The sequence below is a fragment of the Onychostoma macrolepis genome, chromosome 07 (genome assembly GCF_012432095.1).
Source record: "Onychostoma macrolepis isolate SWU-2019 chromosome 07, ASM1243209v1, whole genome shotgun sequence".
Taxonomy (NCBI): domain Eukaryota; kingdom Metazoa; phylum Chordata; class Actinopteri; order Cypriniformes; family Cyprinidae; genus Onychostoma; species Onychostoma macrolepis.
Window position 1 is genome coordinate 31,747,966 of NC_081161.1, and position 18,243 is coordinate 31,766,208.

The 18,243-nt window shown below is 36.7% G+C and overlaps 2 protein-coding genes across 4 annotated transcripts in view; one reads left to right on the forward strand and one right to left on the reverse strand.

Annotated features, from left to right (window-relative positions):
- The window catches only part of ccdc102a (coiled-coil domain containing 102A), a 75,752-nt gene extending 69,947 nt beyond the window's left edge, over nucleotides 1–5,805 (reverse strand). The window contains exon 1 of the mRNA XM_058782946.1: nucleotides 5,650–5,805. The gene's annotated coding sequence lies outside the window, so the exon portion shown is untranslated. The remainder of the gene's footprint in view (nucleotides 1–5,649) is intronic.
- Nucleotides 5,806–10,200: 4,395 nt separating this feature from the next.
- LOC131544385 (adhesion G-protein coupled receptor G5-like) lies at nucleotides 10,201–14,909 on the forward strand. 3 transcript variants are annotated; one of them, XM_058782556.1, is made up of 13 exons: nucleotides 10,201–10,689; nucleotides 10,870–10,918; nucleotides 11,752–11,866; nucleotides 11,970–12,092; nucleotides 12,189–12,305; nucleotides 12,649–12,691; nucleotides 12,798–12,901; nucleotides 13,106–13,224; nucleotides 13,331–13,446; nucleotides 13,534–13,590; nucleotides 13,690–13,789; nucleotides 13,869–14,143; nucleotides 14,445–14,909. In XM_058782556.1, exons 1-13 carry the CDS (start codon nucleotides 10,215–10,217, stop codon nucleotides 14,567–14,569), a joined length of 1,818 nt encoding a protein of 605 aa, XP_058638539.1. In that variant the 5' UTR covers nucleotides 10,201–10,214; the 3' UTR covers nucleotides 14,570–14,909. The 3 variants fall into 3 exon arrangements, with proteins under 3 accessions (XP_058638539.1, XP_058638538.1, XP_058638540.1); XM_058782555.1 differs by having other exon boundaries at nucleotides 10,202–10,689; nucleotides 13,331–13,590; XM_058782557.1 differs by lacking the exons at nucleotides 13,331–13,446; nucleotides 13,534–13,590; nucleotides 13,690–13,789 and having other exon boundaries at nucleotides 10,204–10,689.
- Nucleotides 14,910–18,243: the final 3,334 nt, after the last annotated feature.

Below are 18,243 nucleotides of genomic sequence, written 5' to 3' on the forward strand. Positions count from 1 at the left end.
TCTCTAGGCTTGTGTGGACTCAGAGAGGGGCCTCTCTAATAACCACTCATAGGCTGTATGCCACAGCCCTTCCCTCTCAAAGCCACAGACCACTGCTATGGTGCATCTGGCAGACTGCTTATGGGCCCGGGGTGCAAGCTAATTGGCCACAGGAAGGCACAGAATATCCAATGATGTAGTGCATTTATTCCCAGCTGAACTGGGGGCCAAAAGGTGACTTATAAGCACTCTGAAGCCGGCATGAACAGTTGTTTCTACAGTAAGGAGAGTACGGGGGGTCGTCATGGGCCCCTGAGACAACATGCTTTTGACTCTAACCCCCATTCTATCAGACTTCCTTCCTGCAACTTCAAAATGCCAAAGATCTTTATCGAGAATGCCTGCAATACAACACACAGGGGTCCAGGTAAACAACAGCAATCAGAAATACACAATCAGCTTTTAGAGGTTTTTGCCCCATTAACATGAATTTACAGTCTCATTGAGAACTTGTAACAAATTAATGTGCAAGGAGCTGCGTGTCAAACAAAAGAAAACTATGAAGTTTCCACTCTTGCAAACAACTGCTTTTCCCACATGCCTTTCTGAACAGCTAGTGTGGTCTTGACCAGGCTTAACTTTAGCACTGAGGTCACCACCATAATATACAGCGCAGAGACACAGCTGGAGAAGTGACAAAAGAACAGGAACTTTTGAAAAAAGGCCTCAAAGGCTGACAAAACATTAGCTGTGTGCAAACACAGTTCGCTTGCCCAGTGCTTATCTGAATAGTTTGCAGACCGATGCAGAATCTGTGACTATTGCAATATGTCAAACTGTCACCAGTGATATGGGGCGTAAAGCTTTAATGAGGGAAGAATATCGGTGCAATTATTAACACAAGTGCCGGTTCATAACAGGACACAACACTCTTCATGTATGAATGAGGCAATTCTTAATAGAACATTTATTCTCCAATCCCACACACATAAATTACGGTGGAAAAAGAGAAAGAAAAACAGAGTTCAGGTATCTGGCGACAATATGTGAGAATGCAGTGTTTCTTATCGCAGGTCCTAATCCAAATCCCATGCATCAAATTCAGAGCTGACAGAACTTATCCTCCCATTCCATGGATATCGAATACTAAAACCAGTCACTTCCCAACAAAAAGCCAGTCTGATTTAAGAATTCTAAGGCTCTTTCCTTTAATACATCCACATTTTTTCTGGTATTATTTTTAAGAAAAATAACATCAAGCACTGTGGAACAGATTTAAGCTCTTGAAATATACAATGCTGCAAATGTAGGAGACAAATCATTCATAGATGATTTTGGCTAAATGTTTATTTTAACGGAATTACACAAATAAATCCAATGCTGGAAAATCCCATACAGAGATATGGTGTACAATTTTACCACATCCAGAATGCTGGTCTCTTAGTGTGTAAAAAAAAAAAAAAAAAAAAAAGTCTTACTAAAACAATACTGAAAAGAAATAATGGTTTGAAATAATCTCTCTTTAAAAAAATATTTTAGCAAAACCACTTCTCCGTCTATGAATATCTAAAAATATAAAATGGTTCAATAAAGTATTTTTTTAACTTTTTGAAAAAATAAACACTAGGAATCATTTACTTCATCAGGCCTTTAGACCAAAGGCAAGCACACCATGGTGCAATTTAAAACTGACTTAGCAGATGTTTTCCAACCAATAAACTTTCAAAAGTGCTAATCATGCATTGTTGTCTCTCTACAGGTAGAATGTGCTTTAACTTAAAGGGATAGTTCACCCAAAAATGAAAATTCTGTCATTAATTACTCACCCTCATGTCATTCCAAATGCGTAAGACCTTTGTTCATCTTCAGAACACAAATTAAGATATTTTTAATGAAATCCGAGAGCTTTCTGATCGTCCACAGACAGAAAGGGAACTATACCACGATCAATGCACAGAAACGTTTTGTGCACAAAGAAAACAAAAATAACTTTATTGACTTTATTCAACGATTTCTTCTCTTCCGGGTCAGTCCGCCGCCATTCGTGAAAGTACCATGATGTATTTCACGAGAGTCCATGTGTAGTTTCCTTGCTGTCTATGGAGGGTCAGAAAGCTTAATTTGTGTTCCAAAGTTGAACAAAGGTCTTACAGGTTTGGAATGACATGAGTAATTAATGACAGAATTTTCATTTTTGGGTGAACTATCTCTTTAAATCAAATACACAGAAAAAAGTGCAGCTGTAGAACAAAAAAAATCCCCTTGATTTTCACAAAGGTTTGAGGCTCCAACAGCACACTTGCACCAATCACACCGACACATATCACATCACAGAAATGCTAATCATGAGCTTAGCTGCCACTTCCAATTATGGGCTTCCACAGATAAATCCTGACCCTCAACGTGATTTTACAAAACAACCAGAGAATGTGTAACTGTATCTGATGCTATGGATTGTCAAGAGACGGCATAAAAGTTCTGCGGTCGCACAGACCTCAGAGTTGGCCGTAATTATCACGGTGGGGGTGTGAGGTACCTCAAGAGGGCTGTCAGATCGTACGTCAATGATCTATTCTTCGACGACCGCTTTTTGGTTTCCTGCTGATCTGCTAACAAAGAGTTTGTATTTTGCATTCAGAGATGAATCAATCATTTAGGAGCACCAGATCTCCTGTAGCCATTTAATTCTGTCTACACATGCCTGAGCTGTGTGAAACAGAAACACTTCAGTCAGAGCCAGCGTTCCAAAACTATCACAACTGATTACAGCCCGTGAAATCGGGAGGAGGAGACAGGGAACCAGAAAAGAGATTGAGGAGATTTTTAAAGGTGAGGTTCGAGGATGGGTGTGCACCACCAGAACGCTTTTAACAGCCTATACTGTCAATTCAGCATGCAAGCTAGAGAAGCTGCATTTCTGAGAAAAGAGCGAAGACATTCAACACAGAAAACCTGCATAAAATAATCATAAATTACCATATAAATCATTAACGGTTTGATTTAGCTACCCTATGTAAAAAAGAACTGCTCGTGAAGCGAAAACAATGATGTGGGTTTCGTATGCGAGCAGTTTCTCACAATCAAACAGCATACAGAAGCACATACACAAAACCCTATATGAAAATCACAACCGCTCTCGTTCCCCCGTTTTCTCAGTCTACGTGCAGCCTGCAAGCAGATGGGTCCGAGTCGTCTGAAAATGTGTGGTCGCCATAGCAACCACTCACACGAGTTGTCCTCTTTTCAGTGAAAAGAAACACAGGGGCAATAGTGCTTTTTCACCTTCCGTCTGTCTGGCTAGCTGCCTCCATGCTTGGTGCGCTACCATCAGCGAAGCAAATTCCTTGAGAAAGAGGGAGGCTCGGTGGCTTACGGAGGTATTTCACAAAGCAATCCACCATCTGCTGACCACTGCCAGGTTGACAGTTGAAAGGGAGGGGGAGTCTGGCAGGTCTGACCTCCAGACCAAAACAAGACGTGTAATTAAATCAAGCTGATGAAGGCCGTCGACGCACCGAAATACAGAAAGGTCTCCATTACAAAAGCACTGCTGGACCAAGATCACAAATTCCTGTGCAAACTTGAAAAAAAATCTGTTTTCTGTGCCGTTTACATATTTAAAGAAATAGCTCATCCACAATCCTGTCATTATTTATTCATGCTCATGTCATTCCAAACTTGCCTAGATATTTAACGGTGTTTACGGTCTTGCTCTTTGACCTTTGCTATCATCTAATGCTAATTTTTATCTAATTTCTTTCATGTAATTTCTATTTCTATCCAGCTAATTTATATTTTTTTCCATAAAATGCCAATTCATAGGGACCACATCTGTTGAGCTCCGAGAATGACAAAAAACTCAACCAAACACCATAAAATAGCCCACAACCAACTTATGTGTTGATTTCAAAGTATTCTAAAGCCTCACATTAGGTTTGTCAGTGTAAAAGATCAAAATTTAAGTCACAATTCAGATTCAACAACTTAAGTCTGACGCAATAAACAGATTCATAAACAACTCACTGGAGGGAAACACTGTCAGTGAATAATGACAAATTTCCATCTGTTCCTGACAAAAAGCTATCATATGGGCTCAAAAGTAATATAGGAATTTTGGAAAATATGTGTCACATGGACTACTTTTATGATGCTTTTTGTGTCGTTTCTTGGAGCTTAACAGTTGTGGCCACCGTGAGATTTTGATGTATGAAAAAGATCTGCATAAAGATTCTGCAAAATGTATATTTTTTTGTATCCCAGAATGAAGCAATGCAGAAATGAAATGATTTGAAGTTACACAAACAATAACAGAATGTTCAATTTTGGGTGAACGTTTCTGAAGGAATTCTGAAGACACAGGAAGACAGACGGATATTTTATGCACCAAGCCAACATCCTTGGAACTGACAGACTATATTCAACTCAGTCTGGTCCTGACAACATTGTTGGTCATTGCAATTGCAGTTGGGATGGTCGTGGTTAGGGCGGCTACAGGGCCAGGCTCAGTGTGGCCTTGACTGTTCCGCTTTTCATGCAGTGATGCAGAGGAGGAAGAACAGACACAAGAGACAAAAACAATGTCAAACTCCGATCCCAAATGTGCAATAAATGCCTTATTTCTCCAAGTCTTTTCTCATGTAATTTACAAATCATCCTTTCGGGTGCATGTGTGTTTTTGGGATGCGAATCAATATTCCCAGACAACTATAAATTTGTCAGATAACCCTCCTCTGACAGCTATTAGGGGATATATCATCAAAATGTATTTCTCTGTGGTCACGGATTTGCTATTTCGAGTGTGGAAAAAGTGAGCCTGGCTGTGGCTTTATGGATCTTGTGTGACCTCCAATTAACGCTGTTTTACTGTTGAGGAAGCCCCCTTTTTTCTTTTTTTACCTGTTTTACAACTGGGCGTTAAAGGGGACAACCCAGCCCAGAGGAAAACAGATGTCATGGTCTTAAAAGCTCCGTTTTTCTACTGTCATTAGCCAGTCAGTGACACAAAGATATGTACTGTAAGCTGGACAGAGGGAGAGAATTGCATTTGAGGCCTTTAGGAACTAAATAAACTCTGTATTATGTCAGAAAAGAATGTATAGTTAAAAACACCACTCCTCAAAAGTCAACATTTGAACTGCTTTGACTCATTGGATTACATTTAAGACTCTAACATGTTATAGAACATGAATGAATGACTCTGGATTGCAGAGGAAGTGGACTTTGTTCCAAATAGTGCAACTGTAAACTTGTATTCCGAGTCACTTTTATCCTTTTGTTATCGCTCACTTGTTTACTTCAATACCATATAAACAATGCTAATATAAAGTCTTATACAAAACAGAATTAGAAAGGCGAACAACAATAAAAACCTACATAAACTTTTCCTTTTCAACCTCCATAACAGTTCTTATTCACACAGGATCTAGTAACTACATTTCCAACGACGTGACTCAACGCAACAAGATACTATTTGTAACAGCAACGCATCAGCTTCAAGGCAAACAGCGTAGCAATTCACGGGTAAACTGCATATTTGGGAAGTTTGGCGTGTCCAAGACGACGTCTGCGTGCACATTTCTGTCGTGTTAAATGTCACTCGACACCGCTGTTCGGATAATTCACAACAATACATCTGTTATCATGCCGTGATCCATTAGCACATGCACATACCTGAACAATATAAGAAAGAACATGGAAGAAAATCCTCCAGCGTGTGTTGCAGATCCCAGCTTTTCCAATACAATTCCCGAGTTCAAATCCACCGTGGATGTTCCAGCAGGAATTTTCCCACCGAAGGGAAGAGCAATGTGAGCAAAGGATGGAAGGGGAGGGATAACCGAACAGAACGGGGGCGGCGCCTTCACCGTCACCAAACTTCCAGCCTGGAAGCTTTTTGTCAACACCACTATGCAATAGACTGTATTTTGCCAAAATATGTGAGAAAGCTGACAGTGCCTTAAAGAAATATTATAAGGTTGCTATAGTTTATTTCAAAATACTGTAGTTATTACAGTTAATTTGACAAAAACTGCAAAAAAAGAAAAAGAAAATGATTAACCCTGTAAAGCCTGACATACTGTATGGAATAATAGTAATTTATTGAAATAGAACTGTTTATTGAAAGAAAAAAGTTTGCATATGGTTTATACAGTGAGAAAATTGAGCTCGCAGGGAAAAACACACATAAGTGTTATTCAGAGACACAAAGAAATTTACAGAATTTTTACAGTAAAGCAGTCTATTTATGTTAAATGCATATAAATGTATATCTCCATAATATGTCATTGTAGGATGATTATATTTAAAAAAAAAAAATTCTGATCAAATCTCTGTAGTTTTATTTATTTATTTATTTATTTATTTATTTATTGTTATGAAGTATGCACTATATGATTGTGTACATGTGGATAGAAGTAATGCAAATGGTGTTGTTTGTATTATATTGTTTTATGCATTTGGCAGACTCTTTACATTGTATTCAAGGTATACATTTCGTCCATTCATTCAATACAATCAAAAAAAAAAATGTAACAGAGAAAAAGCCCTGACATATTTTCTGACTTCATCCTGCAATGAAAAGTTTTTGAATCTATTTAGCTTCTGCACCACAAACATGAGCACCACGTCCAAAGCAAAAGGTCTGATCTGATTGATTATGGCAGTGTAGATTTCCCTTGAACAAACTGTGCAGGCACCAGATAAGGCCTCCTGCCAAAGCAGCTGGATATTTCTCTTTCCTATCATTGTCAGGAAGGACCCGTCTCTATTCTGAAAATCCCCCCCTACTGGATATAGTGCAAAACAGAAGGGGTGTAAAGAGCATTGTACTTGGTAGCAGAGGGAGAGTCTGTCAGTGAGACTGCCTTAATTTAGAGCGAGTCACTAGAGAATGCGCGGAATATAATTACAGTTTTGCAGAAAATACAGATTCTGAATTAAAGCATTTATTCAACAGTCTGTACACATTCATACACAGAGGTGGCTGTTATCATGCTGACAAAATATGTTTCGTTATATCATATATCATGGGCAAAAAACTTCCTGAAAATGATATAAAAGTCCTCTAGGGGGAGCCATATCCTCAGTTATAGCAGAATGACCACAACATCATAACCAGCATGTAAACCAATTCTGGATGTATTTAAAATCAGGCTTGAAGTAAACTGAATTAACATACTGAAAAGCAATTAGACATCAAGTTATTTATTGGTACTTACTTATTCATCCGAAATAACTCCAACAAGTTTTAGCCTAAATCATACACTATTACTTTTCAAATTGATTTTTAATCATTTTGGGATCGCTAAAAAAGAAAAAGTAGCCTATTTTTCTCTCACTCCTATGGATAAAGATTTGCCAGGCCGTCCTTTTGGGATTACATAATGTTTTCTTCCTGTTAATGGTTCATAAAGAACACACCCATCCTTTACACAACATGGACCACCTCCCACTGCTGGAAATAAATGACCTTATTTTTCCTTATGTGCTCTTCAGACTGAAAATATTTTAAAGCAGGGACACATACTAAATATATCACACCTGTACTCCACTTAGCAACTGTGTCCCAAAATACACAAGTTTCACACACTCCTCTCTCTCCTTCCAAAGAAGATTAATGTTACATTTATATTAATGGAACACAAGATGTGTTCATTTTCACAGCCAGGAAATTTTACTTCACTGTGACTTTAACCAAACCATGGTAGAACGGCCACAGAGAGAGAGAGAGAGAGAGCGAAAGAGAGGATCAATCTGATCCTGATTCAGTCCAATATAAAGCCCTCCTCGCCAATGAAACCTCAGCAGAATCTCATCCTCTAAACACGCTCGCTCTTCAGCTAGTCCATAAAACCCAGCTCCTCACTAACTACAGTTACAACCCCAAAGCCATTATTAAAGAAATTGGCAAAAATCTGAAAGACACTCATGATGAATCTCTAAAAATACACTTTGACCTTCATAATAAACTCCAAATGCTACTCAACCCTAAACAGAACCACTAAATTTGCCAATTATATATTGATTAGACCATTTAAAAAAAGACAAATCCTCTCCAAATACAGATTAAGTGACCATGATTTAGGAAGACATAGACAAACATGGACAGAGCAAGAGCAGAGGATCTGTAGACACTGTGATCTACAGCAAATAGAGAACGAGAAACACTTTCTGCTGATTTGTCCTAAATATCACAATGTGAGGGAAACATTTCTCCCAAGATTTGAAGCCCTGATCCCATCATTTACTGAACTTAGTGATACTGAGAAAATGCCCTTCTTACTTACACAGCTGCACTAGCTGCTAAATATGTATTAACCATTCACAGTGTTAGATGTTAAACATGATTAACTCTAAACTGACTTACTTTATCTTTTCATTTATTTAGATGGATTTTATTTATTATTATTTATATTGTTATTTATGTTGTATATATATGTTAATGCTTTGGCAACATTGTGTTACACAGTCATGCTAATAAAGCTGAACTGAATTGATTTGAATTGATTTGAATTGAATTGAATTGAATTGAATTGAATTGAATTGAATTGAATTGAGAGAGAGAGAGAGAGAGAGAGAGAGAGAGAGAGAAGGCCACAGCAGGCCAGTTCTCACTGCTTTGAGATTATTTTGAACTGTGTTTTCATATTACCACATGAAAACAGTAGGTTGCCCTGTTAAAAATGTCAACCATTTTATCATTTTCATCCTGCTATGTGAAATATGGTTGTCAGCTTTGAATTCTTGGTCACCCAGATATACTTTAATAATAAACTTCTGTTTGCTATCTACTTGTAAATGTGCTTCTAAGGAGATAGATTTGGGTTGGTTTTTATGTGACTTGTTTGATTGTTGCTGTTCTATTAATACCTTGTGGTCTGAGAGTGAGGCTAGTGTTAACAGAACATCCTGAGAGACCCACAATCGATGAAGAGGGAAGTTTTACATTTAGTTGTCTTCGTCTCTGTCTTTGTTGTTGGCTCACCTTGGGATTTAACAGATGAGTGAGACATCAGTGAGATACATATCAGCATATGTTAATCAAGTGAGTAGATATCTCTCTCGATGTGTTCATTGGGTTTTTAGTCAGAGAACTTTCTTTATTTTTCATATTGTGCACACATTTTGGTTGAAGGCATTTCTTAAAATCCAGACAGATATAGTCTTCCTTATACTCTGTTATAACTTGTAAAGGCATTTGTATCATTATAACAGGATGACTTTATGTTATGCATACAAAAGGCTGATGATACTGTTCATCATTAACTAATAGAAAACTGAAACAAGTATTATTAGGTGTCATGTTTATGTGACAAACTGATGCATTTTTAATAGAGATATGAGTATACATGCATGTACTGTATGTGTTCTCGTTCATGAAACTGCAGGAATTATGATACTTTATGTGGCCTATGACCGTGACTGTGATACTTTATCGCAAGAATTCCGAGTCTGTGACAGAGTAGAGCCATGGCTTAATTTCAGGGGACCAAAGTTTTATGAGATTTTTTTTATATTTCAAGTGGAATTCTTTTTTATTTATACTTATTATGTTTATAGGAAACCCATGTCTGACTCCATTAAGATATGTCATTGAGTATGTTTTCTTCTCTCTTTAACTGAATTCTCCGTTGCTTTTCACACACCATTTGTGAAGCAATATCAAGGACTGTAAGAATGTGGATGATCAGCTTTCTTTTGTTCACTTTGGTTCTGGGTAAGAAAGTGTCTCTAAAGAATTAAATTCAAGGATAAAATTACAAATAATTAAAGGATAGTAGCAGGATGAAATATGTAAAAGCAAGTTTGAAGCTTTTTATTTTATTTTATTTATTGTTTGTTTGTTTGTCATGAATTCATTTTATTTATTTTTTTCCCATATTTTGTGCTTGTCCATGTAGCAGCAACAGCATGTCAAGGGGTGAGAACCAGAAGGGTGTAAGTGACATTTCACCAACTTTACAGGAGAGCCAAAACAAAAATTCTACCATAGGTTGATCTGACTTTGTGCACTAATTTCAATTGTTTATAATACACATTTGTACACTCATGGATGACAGTACTTTTCCCAGTAGAAAGAGCTCATTAAGAGCTTTCATTTGATGTATATATTTCCATTTCACCAAAAATGTCACTTATGCCCTTCTGGTTCCCACCCCTCGATGTGATAGTTTGGATAGTTTGTAATAAATAGCTTTAGAACTCTTCAAACAAAGTTTGCAGCTTATCATATATGTATGTATGTATATTTTACTATATTTTGTTCAGCAATGGAGAATGACAGAGACTTTAAAATGTGTGGAACATGGCGGCATGGCAACGCATCCCGAAATCTCAAATCTGATTTGAAAGCAGGCTGTAAGGAAATTGAGATTTCAGCCAATGAGAGTACGCTCTCAATTCAGGGGAGTATCACAGCCAAGTGCACGCGATCTTCATCCATTCCTCTAGAATCAAACCCTCTTCAAAATCAAAGTCATTTCTGTGTGTTCTGGGAGCCGCTGCTGGACCTGATGATAGTGGAGGTGAATGGAAAGAAATACACTCTGTGTGAATCACATGGCCTTCAAGGAACCTGCTGCACTGACCTCTCACTTGAGGATCAAAAAACTGCCACTCTGTATGGTATCGAGAATGGCAGCATCCACGGCGATACCATCAGCTATAATGTCATGGAACTATATAGATTTCGAGGAGATACAATCAACTGCAGTAAGAAACTTTAATTTAATGTTACATTTTGCTGTCATGCTTCTTTTTTCTTTTTTTTAGAATGTTTGAACTACAGATATCAAAAAGATACACTAACTGAGCTCACTTGTGAGTTTTAACATTTCTGAGCATGTAATTAGTTTTAGTTTCAATATATTTCTTCTGTTTTCCCACTTACAGAGGAGAAATTCTGTGATGAGGCAAGTCAGAAGCGCAGTGGAGCAAACATGTGAGACTATCATCATTTTATTTTAGTTTGTAGTTTCACTATTACTTTAGAGTCTTGTGAACTGATGTGGTCTATCATGCAGATAGCAATAGGTGATGTTGTGCATGCCTATAAGAGCGCAATCAGGACAAGCTTAAGTATGAGTGAAAAACAGAGGTTGAACCGCAAACAGGAAACTGAACTGGCTACAATGGCTTACTAACTTATGCTCACTTTTTATACATGGACTGCCAAGTGTATTGTTTGACTTTTAATACATTACACATCTTCAATTTTCAATCTTTTATTTATTGTATATACCCCCCATTTATTGTGCATGTTCATTTGATATGCTAAGACATCTTAATAATTTTATGCATAAGCTATTTAATGCCGAAATGGGAGGGTACATATTGTGTGGTTATAAAATAATTGATTACTGTGGTTTTTATTAATAACCATAATGGATATACACACCCTCCACAACCCTCCAAAATACTATAAATAAGCATTTTTTCTTCAAATAAAAAAGGTAGTGGTATTGTGGCATAGGTGCAATTTGTGTATTTACTGTAGTTTATATGAATCTGACGTGTACGTATGCTCATGCATTTCTGAAGCAGAAAGAAGACTTTAGGATTTTAAGTTTTGTATTTGTCACACAGTTATATACAGAATACAACTTGCAGCTAGTCAGACTGTGCATTAAATATATAAATATTAGAAAGTATGCCTTATACATTTTAAAAATATTTTATCATGTATGAAAGTGTAAGAATAACTTTTTTATAAGAACTTTTAACTTTTATGCATGTGTTGATCATGTCTAAATGCACGTGTTTGTGTGTTTGCAGGATAGAGGAAGTAGTGATGAAATCCAATAAAACAGGTCGTGTGGATCTACCTTGTGCTCAGAGCACAATCATTGAGATTAAAGAAGGTTTCACAGGACTCAATTTCACTCTGCCAGTAAATATCATTGACCTTTTAGAAGCACAAAGTTAAAATATCCTTTGAGTCACAGGAAGGTCTCTTTCTAGCATTTTGAATAAATACATATGTTTCATTCCAGGCTCCTCGAACCGTTGCACCAAACATGACACCCACCGTTTATCTTCCCTCCTGTCTGAAATCCCAATCAAGGATCACATCCAAAGTGGTGTGTACTTACTACAAAGACAAATCATTATTTCAGGTATGACAATAAATCATGTGGATTAGTTATCTTCCATTATCCTACCAACATATACAGCAATATACAGTATGACATAACAATATTTGTGTTGTGTAGAGGGGATCATCTGATGCAGTTCTTCTGGATGACATAGTTGGACTCTCTGTGGAGAACGAGATCATCAAAAACCTCCCAGAACCTGTCAGAATCAGGTTTCATCACTCTGCTCTCCCAGTACGTCTTTTTGAGCATATTCACTTTCTCAAGCTGTAACATATTAGTTGTGATGTTAAAAGGCTATTTATAAGCTTAGCACCAACTATAGCTAACATCATTTTTTACCGAGTAGACTAAAAACATGCCATTTCCTTAACTCTGAAAACCACATGACAAGGCTGGTGAAGTGAAGCCTGATAAAAATCTAACTGCTGATGTTGTTTTTGGCATTTAAATCGCAAGGGCCTCATTTACTCATACAGAATAGCAATGATAAATCTGTGTACTGTATGTGCTGAGCCACTCTCTTTGAACTAATTATAGATGCATTTTTCGTAACCTCTTCTATTTCATTTCACAGCCTAACCTTTCTAGAAGATGTGTTTCATGGGACACAAGACGAGGTGTGCTCAAGTCTTCATGTTCATAGACACATCAAGAGTGTTAGACAAATATTTCAATGCTAGCTGAAGCACAATTACTGACTGTTCTCTTAATGTGTCTCTGCAGATAATGAAGTGAAATGGAGATACGACGGCTGTGAGACTGTTAAAATCCACGACACAGAGACAGAATGTTGCTGTAATCATCTCAGATACTTTGCCATTCTCGTGGTGAGTAGCAGGTTACCAAGAAAATGACATTAAATAAGTGTTTTACTCATAACATTTCTCACTGAGAGCCAGACTTTATGAATATTTCTTTCATCCTTGGTAATAATATGCATAGCCAGTGGGACAGTGTGTTAACTGATTGCACCGTACAAATTTAATGATACTGTACACACACACCTTGTCTCTTTCTCTTCACTGCTTCAGCAAGTGGAACAGAAGGCTACAGTTCGCCATCTAGAGGCTCTTACGTTCATCACTGCTGTGGGCTGTGCCGTGTCCTTAGTTAGCTGTTTGGTTCTCTTCTATTGGCTCTGTAAACGCAGGTAACTGACTTAAGTGGCTTACATGGAATACTTATTCTTTTATGTAGATTGTGAATCTGCCCTCACTTTAATTTCTATTTCTCGTTTTGCTTTTCCTGTACTTCAGAAAAGGGAAAGACCAGTCCTTACTGGTGCATCGTGGTCTGGTGGTGGCAACATTTTTTCTTTGCCTGTGCTTTAGTCTTACCAGCACACTGGCAAATACTGAAAATGAAACCGTTTGTAAGATAACAGGAACGCTTTTGCACTATTCTCTGCTCAGCACCCTCTGTTGGATGATTGTGGAAATGTTTCACACATTCTTTTTAGTTTGCTGTGCATCAAGCTCAAATCTTCCTTCATGGGTTTTTTATTTGTCAGGCTTTGGTGAGTTAGTTAAAACATAAATTGTTCTGTACTCAGAACCCATTCAAAAATGGCTATATTTTCCAAAATTTAATTTAAGGTAATTTGTTGTTGTTTTAGGTATCCCAGCTCTACTAGTTTGTAGATTGCTTTCTATAGGTGATTTTTATGGCTTAAGGAAGATTATGCTAAGTGAAGATGTCACCAGTCTATATTTTATGTAAGTAGACTTACTTTGTAAGATGTAACTGTGCAGTACTATATATTTTGCAATTTTATTTTTATTTTTTCTCACTTAGGTGCTGGATGTTGGATTCTGACAATAGCAGATTGGCTCATTACATCATTATTATTGGCTTACTGTCAGTTGTGGTGAGCTCTGGTATAGTCATGCTTTTCTTTGTGGCTACAAAGATACGTAACCGACCTGAGTGGAGGAAGAACCGCATGGTTTTTTTCAGTATCTGGGGTCTCACTTGTCTGTTTGGCACAACGTGGGGCCTGGGTCTCTTCAGTTTTGGCCCTCTTTCAGAGGCCAGATTCTGCCTGTTCTGCATAATCAATTCCTGCTTTGGTGAGACTTTTTACACTGTTGATACTGCACTATTGCTACTTTTAATACGCTATTGCTACCTACTCAAGAAAGTTATGGAAGATTGGTTATGGAATGCATTTGTGTCAGTTTGACATAATATGATCTATAACAGTAAGCTGTGGTACCAGTATGTTTTTCTTTATTAGATCGTTTCTGAAAGCTTGCATGTAATTCATTAGGTTCCTGTCAGATATAGACAATGCATGCATACAGTTTAGAGTGATAATTCTCAATTATTGATTATAGTATAGTAATAATCAATATTTCTGTATCCAAACAGGAGTTTTTCATATGCTGCGATACTATGCCCTTGAACAGATGAAAAAGAGATGTGAATTGAGTTTGGATGGGGGCAGTGGAGGTTCTGTTATGTTACAGTGCAGAGATGAGGAAAGCGTTTTATAAGTGAGTGTTTTTATTAAAGGGGCGTATATTAAAATAAATAAATAAATCAAAGTTTGGTGTACTGCTTGGTCTGCTCTCATCCTGTAGGTCATAATATTGAATGTTTCTCAGATGACATATTGTTTCATAACACCGTTTAGAGAATCAAACACAAATGCTTCATGTTATATGCTGTATTCCTTTCATTTTATTCTTTGTATGAATGTAATAGTTTAACATTATGAAGCAAGCCTTGTTTTTCAGCAATATTTTTGTGCAAATCTGCTGTATGCAGTCTTTAAGTTTATGTATTTGGAGACATGCTTTTTGAATTTACAGTAATTAAAAACTTTCAAACGTTCATTATAAAGGGTATTTAATGTAGCAGTTACAGTAAAATACAAATCTGACCAACATATGCCTTATACATGTTTGCATTATCTAATGTAACAGATGATTATGACTGTGGCCTACAGGCCTACATTTTCATTCTGTTGAATTGTTTAAACAAATATATCTGAATATTCCATTGACTTTGGAGCGTGTTTTGGAATTTTCGTTAAAAAACTGATTAATTCAGGTAGGAAACGCTGCTAAGCAACAGTTCTTCTTTCGCTCTGTTTGGAACTATTTCCATTGGTGGAATGTAGATGTAAGTTATATCAACTTGTTTATGGAGCTATTGTATAAAAGCAAAATCTCATTTGCAATGTTTGCAGTTTGAGTTCATGTTGAAATAAGTTTTTTCAGACTGGTAATGGTGACCTCTAGTGACTTTTAAGTAGTGAGGCATGTAACAAAATCCGACCTACTCTGGCCTGTCAGGATATTATATCTTTCACTGCACGCTCAAGGGAGGTGGACTGGATTGTTTTCATTTAATGTACTTACCAAAATCAAATTTGGATTTATCTGCTATCTTTTCACTTGTGTTTCCTTCCTGTTAAGCATTTAAACTGCTTCAGTAAACACAGTTTAAATACATGGGTGGGATAGAACTAGACATTTGATAGTAGTTACATAATCCTTAAAGCTGTAGAACATTTCACCCAATCTGTGTCTTCAGGGGCTTCAGAAGAGAATTTCAAGTGTGGCTCTACTTCAGTTCTGTGTTGACAATGTAAATTTGCTGATATGTATGCAATCAAAGGTTATTTTTCATTTCTTTGATGTAGTGGACTCGCAGTCATAAAATCAGATTAAGGCAATCCTGGCAACCTTTCACTCTAAGCTATTAATAAACCAGAATAATTCCCCACTTACAGCGCTGGCAGCCCCAGAATTGCCCACAAACCCCATGGGACCAGCTTTAAACAGCATGTCACTAGTCAATCAAATAACCATGGTGACAGTAGAATGAACAATTCCCAGATGCAATCACAAGACGAGAGCAGCTGATTCAGTCTTTGAATGAATTTTAATAATGCAGGGGTGAGGGTCCATCTGTTTGGGGGATGTTGTTGGTAAATCCATCTGTCAGTTGACTGGCTAACTGACTGCTGACCACAGACTGTAATGTTGCAGACATCATGCGATCACTGCTTCTGAGCAGACACCACAATGACATACAAAACCTCCTGACTTACCACAGCAGGATGAGGGACAGAGAAAAGAAACAGAAAGCAGAAATGGGGAAAAATCCATAGAACAAAATATAGCATGAAGCTACAGCATCATTACTGTTGTGTGTCAGTGGCAGGGAGTGAATACGCTTTTAGATAATATAATCATATGTATATATGCATGTACTGTATGTACATTTTTATTATTTAAATTATTTTGTTGTATACATAAAATAATTATTTAATACAAAAATACTTTATATTTTAATAAAGTTCAGGGAATATTTTTATGAGATAATTAAAAATGGCAAGCTCTGCCACTGGCTTGAGGGTGGGCCTTATTTCATATATTTTTTTCTTTTTATATATTTAAATTTTATATCTTATATCTAAATAAAATATTTTATATTTAATCCTCTATTTAAAATAAAAAAAATATTATTACATATAATATAATATAGATACATTTTTATATTTTATATAAAATAATTTTTATCATATGTGTATATATGTATAATTTTTATTTTAAATAGAGAATTAAATATAAAATATTTTTAGAGAAGACAAACCCATATGTTCATATTTCATTTTACAAATATTACACTTTAAAATAATAACATTTCAGAGAGAAATATGCTATGTATAATAAATAATGATGGTTCAACTGGCTCACACTCTTATTTATACACAAATACTTGGAATGTAGTCTAGTCTACTCAAACACATTCTGAACAGGAAAGTAGAATATTAAATCATGTCCGTGTTTGTTTAAGCAAAACAGCCTCATGTTCAGAACAGGAACATAGATATTTTAATGTTTCAGAGTCCAAACAGAACAACTAGTTTGTGTACACTCTTAAAAATAAAGGTGCTTAAAAGGTTCCACAAAGAACCATTCAGTCAAAGGTTCTTTAAAGAACCATCTCTTTCTTACCTTTTTATAATCTGAAGAACCTTCCTTCGCCACAAAGAACCTTTTGTGAAACAGAATGTTAAAGGTTCTTTGGAACCATTTAGAACCCTTTAGACAAAAAAGGTTAATATATGGCATCGTGAAGCACCTTTATTTTTAAGAGTGTAGGACAAGTGAATAGTGTTATGTCCCAGCACCTTAAAGTTATTTCCATTATTCAGTTCATAAGCATTTTTGGGTGTGCTTGAACCTGTTTTCATTTTTGGTCTGTGTTTATCTATGAGGGCAAAACTCTTTCATGCTGGTACCCTTAATCTCTCTTTATAAACATCAGTTTGGAGTTCCCCTGGCCTGTGAGATCACCGTGGATTTACACAGTGGGAGTCAACTACTTCACAACGGCTGAGAGAGGCAACAAAAGAGCAGAACCACTGCCTTTGTTGGCTGGTTGCTGTCGCACTATATACCATCTGCACTAGCTGCCATCTGTTTTGTGTTGCTATAAACTAGGCCAAAATATAAGCAAACTTTATAGAATGACCTGATATACCAAAAGTGTTTGTCTATGAGTGTGCATGAGCAGCAGAATATAGAATATATGCATGCACTGCTGTATTGCTCAGAGGCAGAGCCATGGTGTGAAAAATGCTGTAAATACATTGACAGAGGCCCCTAATGCCATCGTAAAGCACAGTTACGCTTAAGTACAACACTGGTGCTGTTGAAACCTTAAACTCCAATAAAACTGACAACTTTGCTAACAAGATGCACAGTAAGATGCTTAACAGAAAGACTAGAGCTGTGTGAAAAGTCTCTTCTTTTTTTCATCCCGCGTACAAGTTCAGACATAAACACTGTAGTGGTAGTGGCAATTTGAAACCTTGCTGAAAGGAGTTTATGTCCTCTTGGGGAACAAGTTACACATTGTCTATAGCTTAACCATGCATGTTAAATAGCAAAAGGGAAATTCTTAGTTCTTTTCAGGATGTGGTGACCAGTTTACAGCTTTTAGTCATGTATAAATACATAATTTGGAATTAAACACAGGTAGACTATGACTAATGCGGGTCAACAGGGGATTTTTTTGTTAAATAAATGTTTTTGTTCATTTTACATTTTACTGGGTTACACTTTATCAAGATGTCTATGTCTAAGAGTTATGACATCTTGATCAAGTGTAACCCAGTAAAATGTAAAATGAACAAAAAATAAATTAAGTT

Coding starts and splice junctions, on each gene's coding strand:
- LOC131544385 (XM_058782555.1), top strand. CDS start 10,215: ATGTATGTATATTTTACTATATTTTGTTCAGCAATGGAGAATGACAGA. Junction 12,306..12,648: donor TTCATCACTCTGCTCTCCCA/GTACGTCTTTTT, acceptor TTCATTTCACAG/CCTAACCTTTCTAGAAGATG. Junction 13,790..13,868: donor GTCACCAGTCTATATTTTAT/GTAAGTAGACTT, acceptor TTTCTCACTTAG/GTGCTGGATGTTGGATTCTG.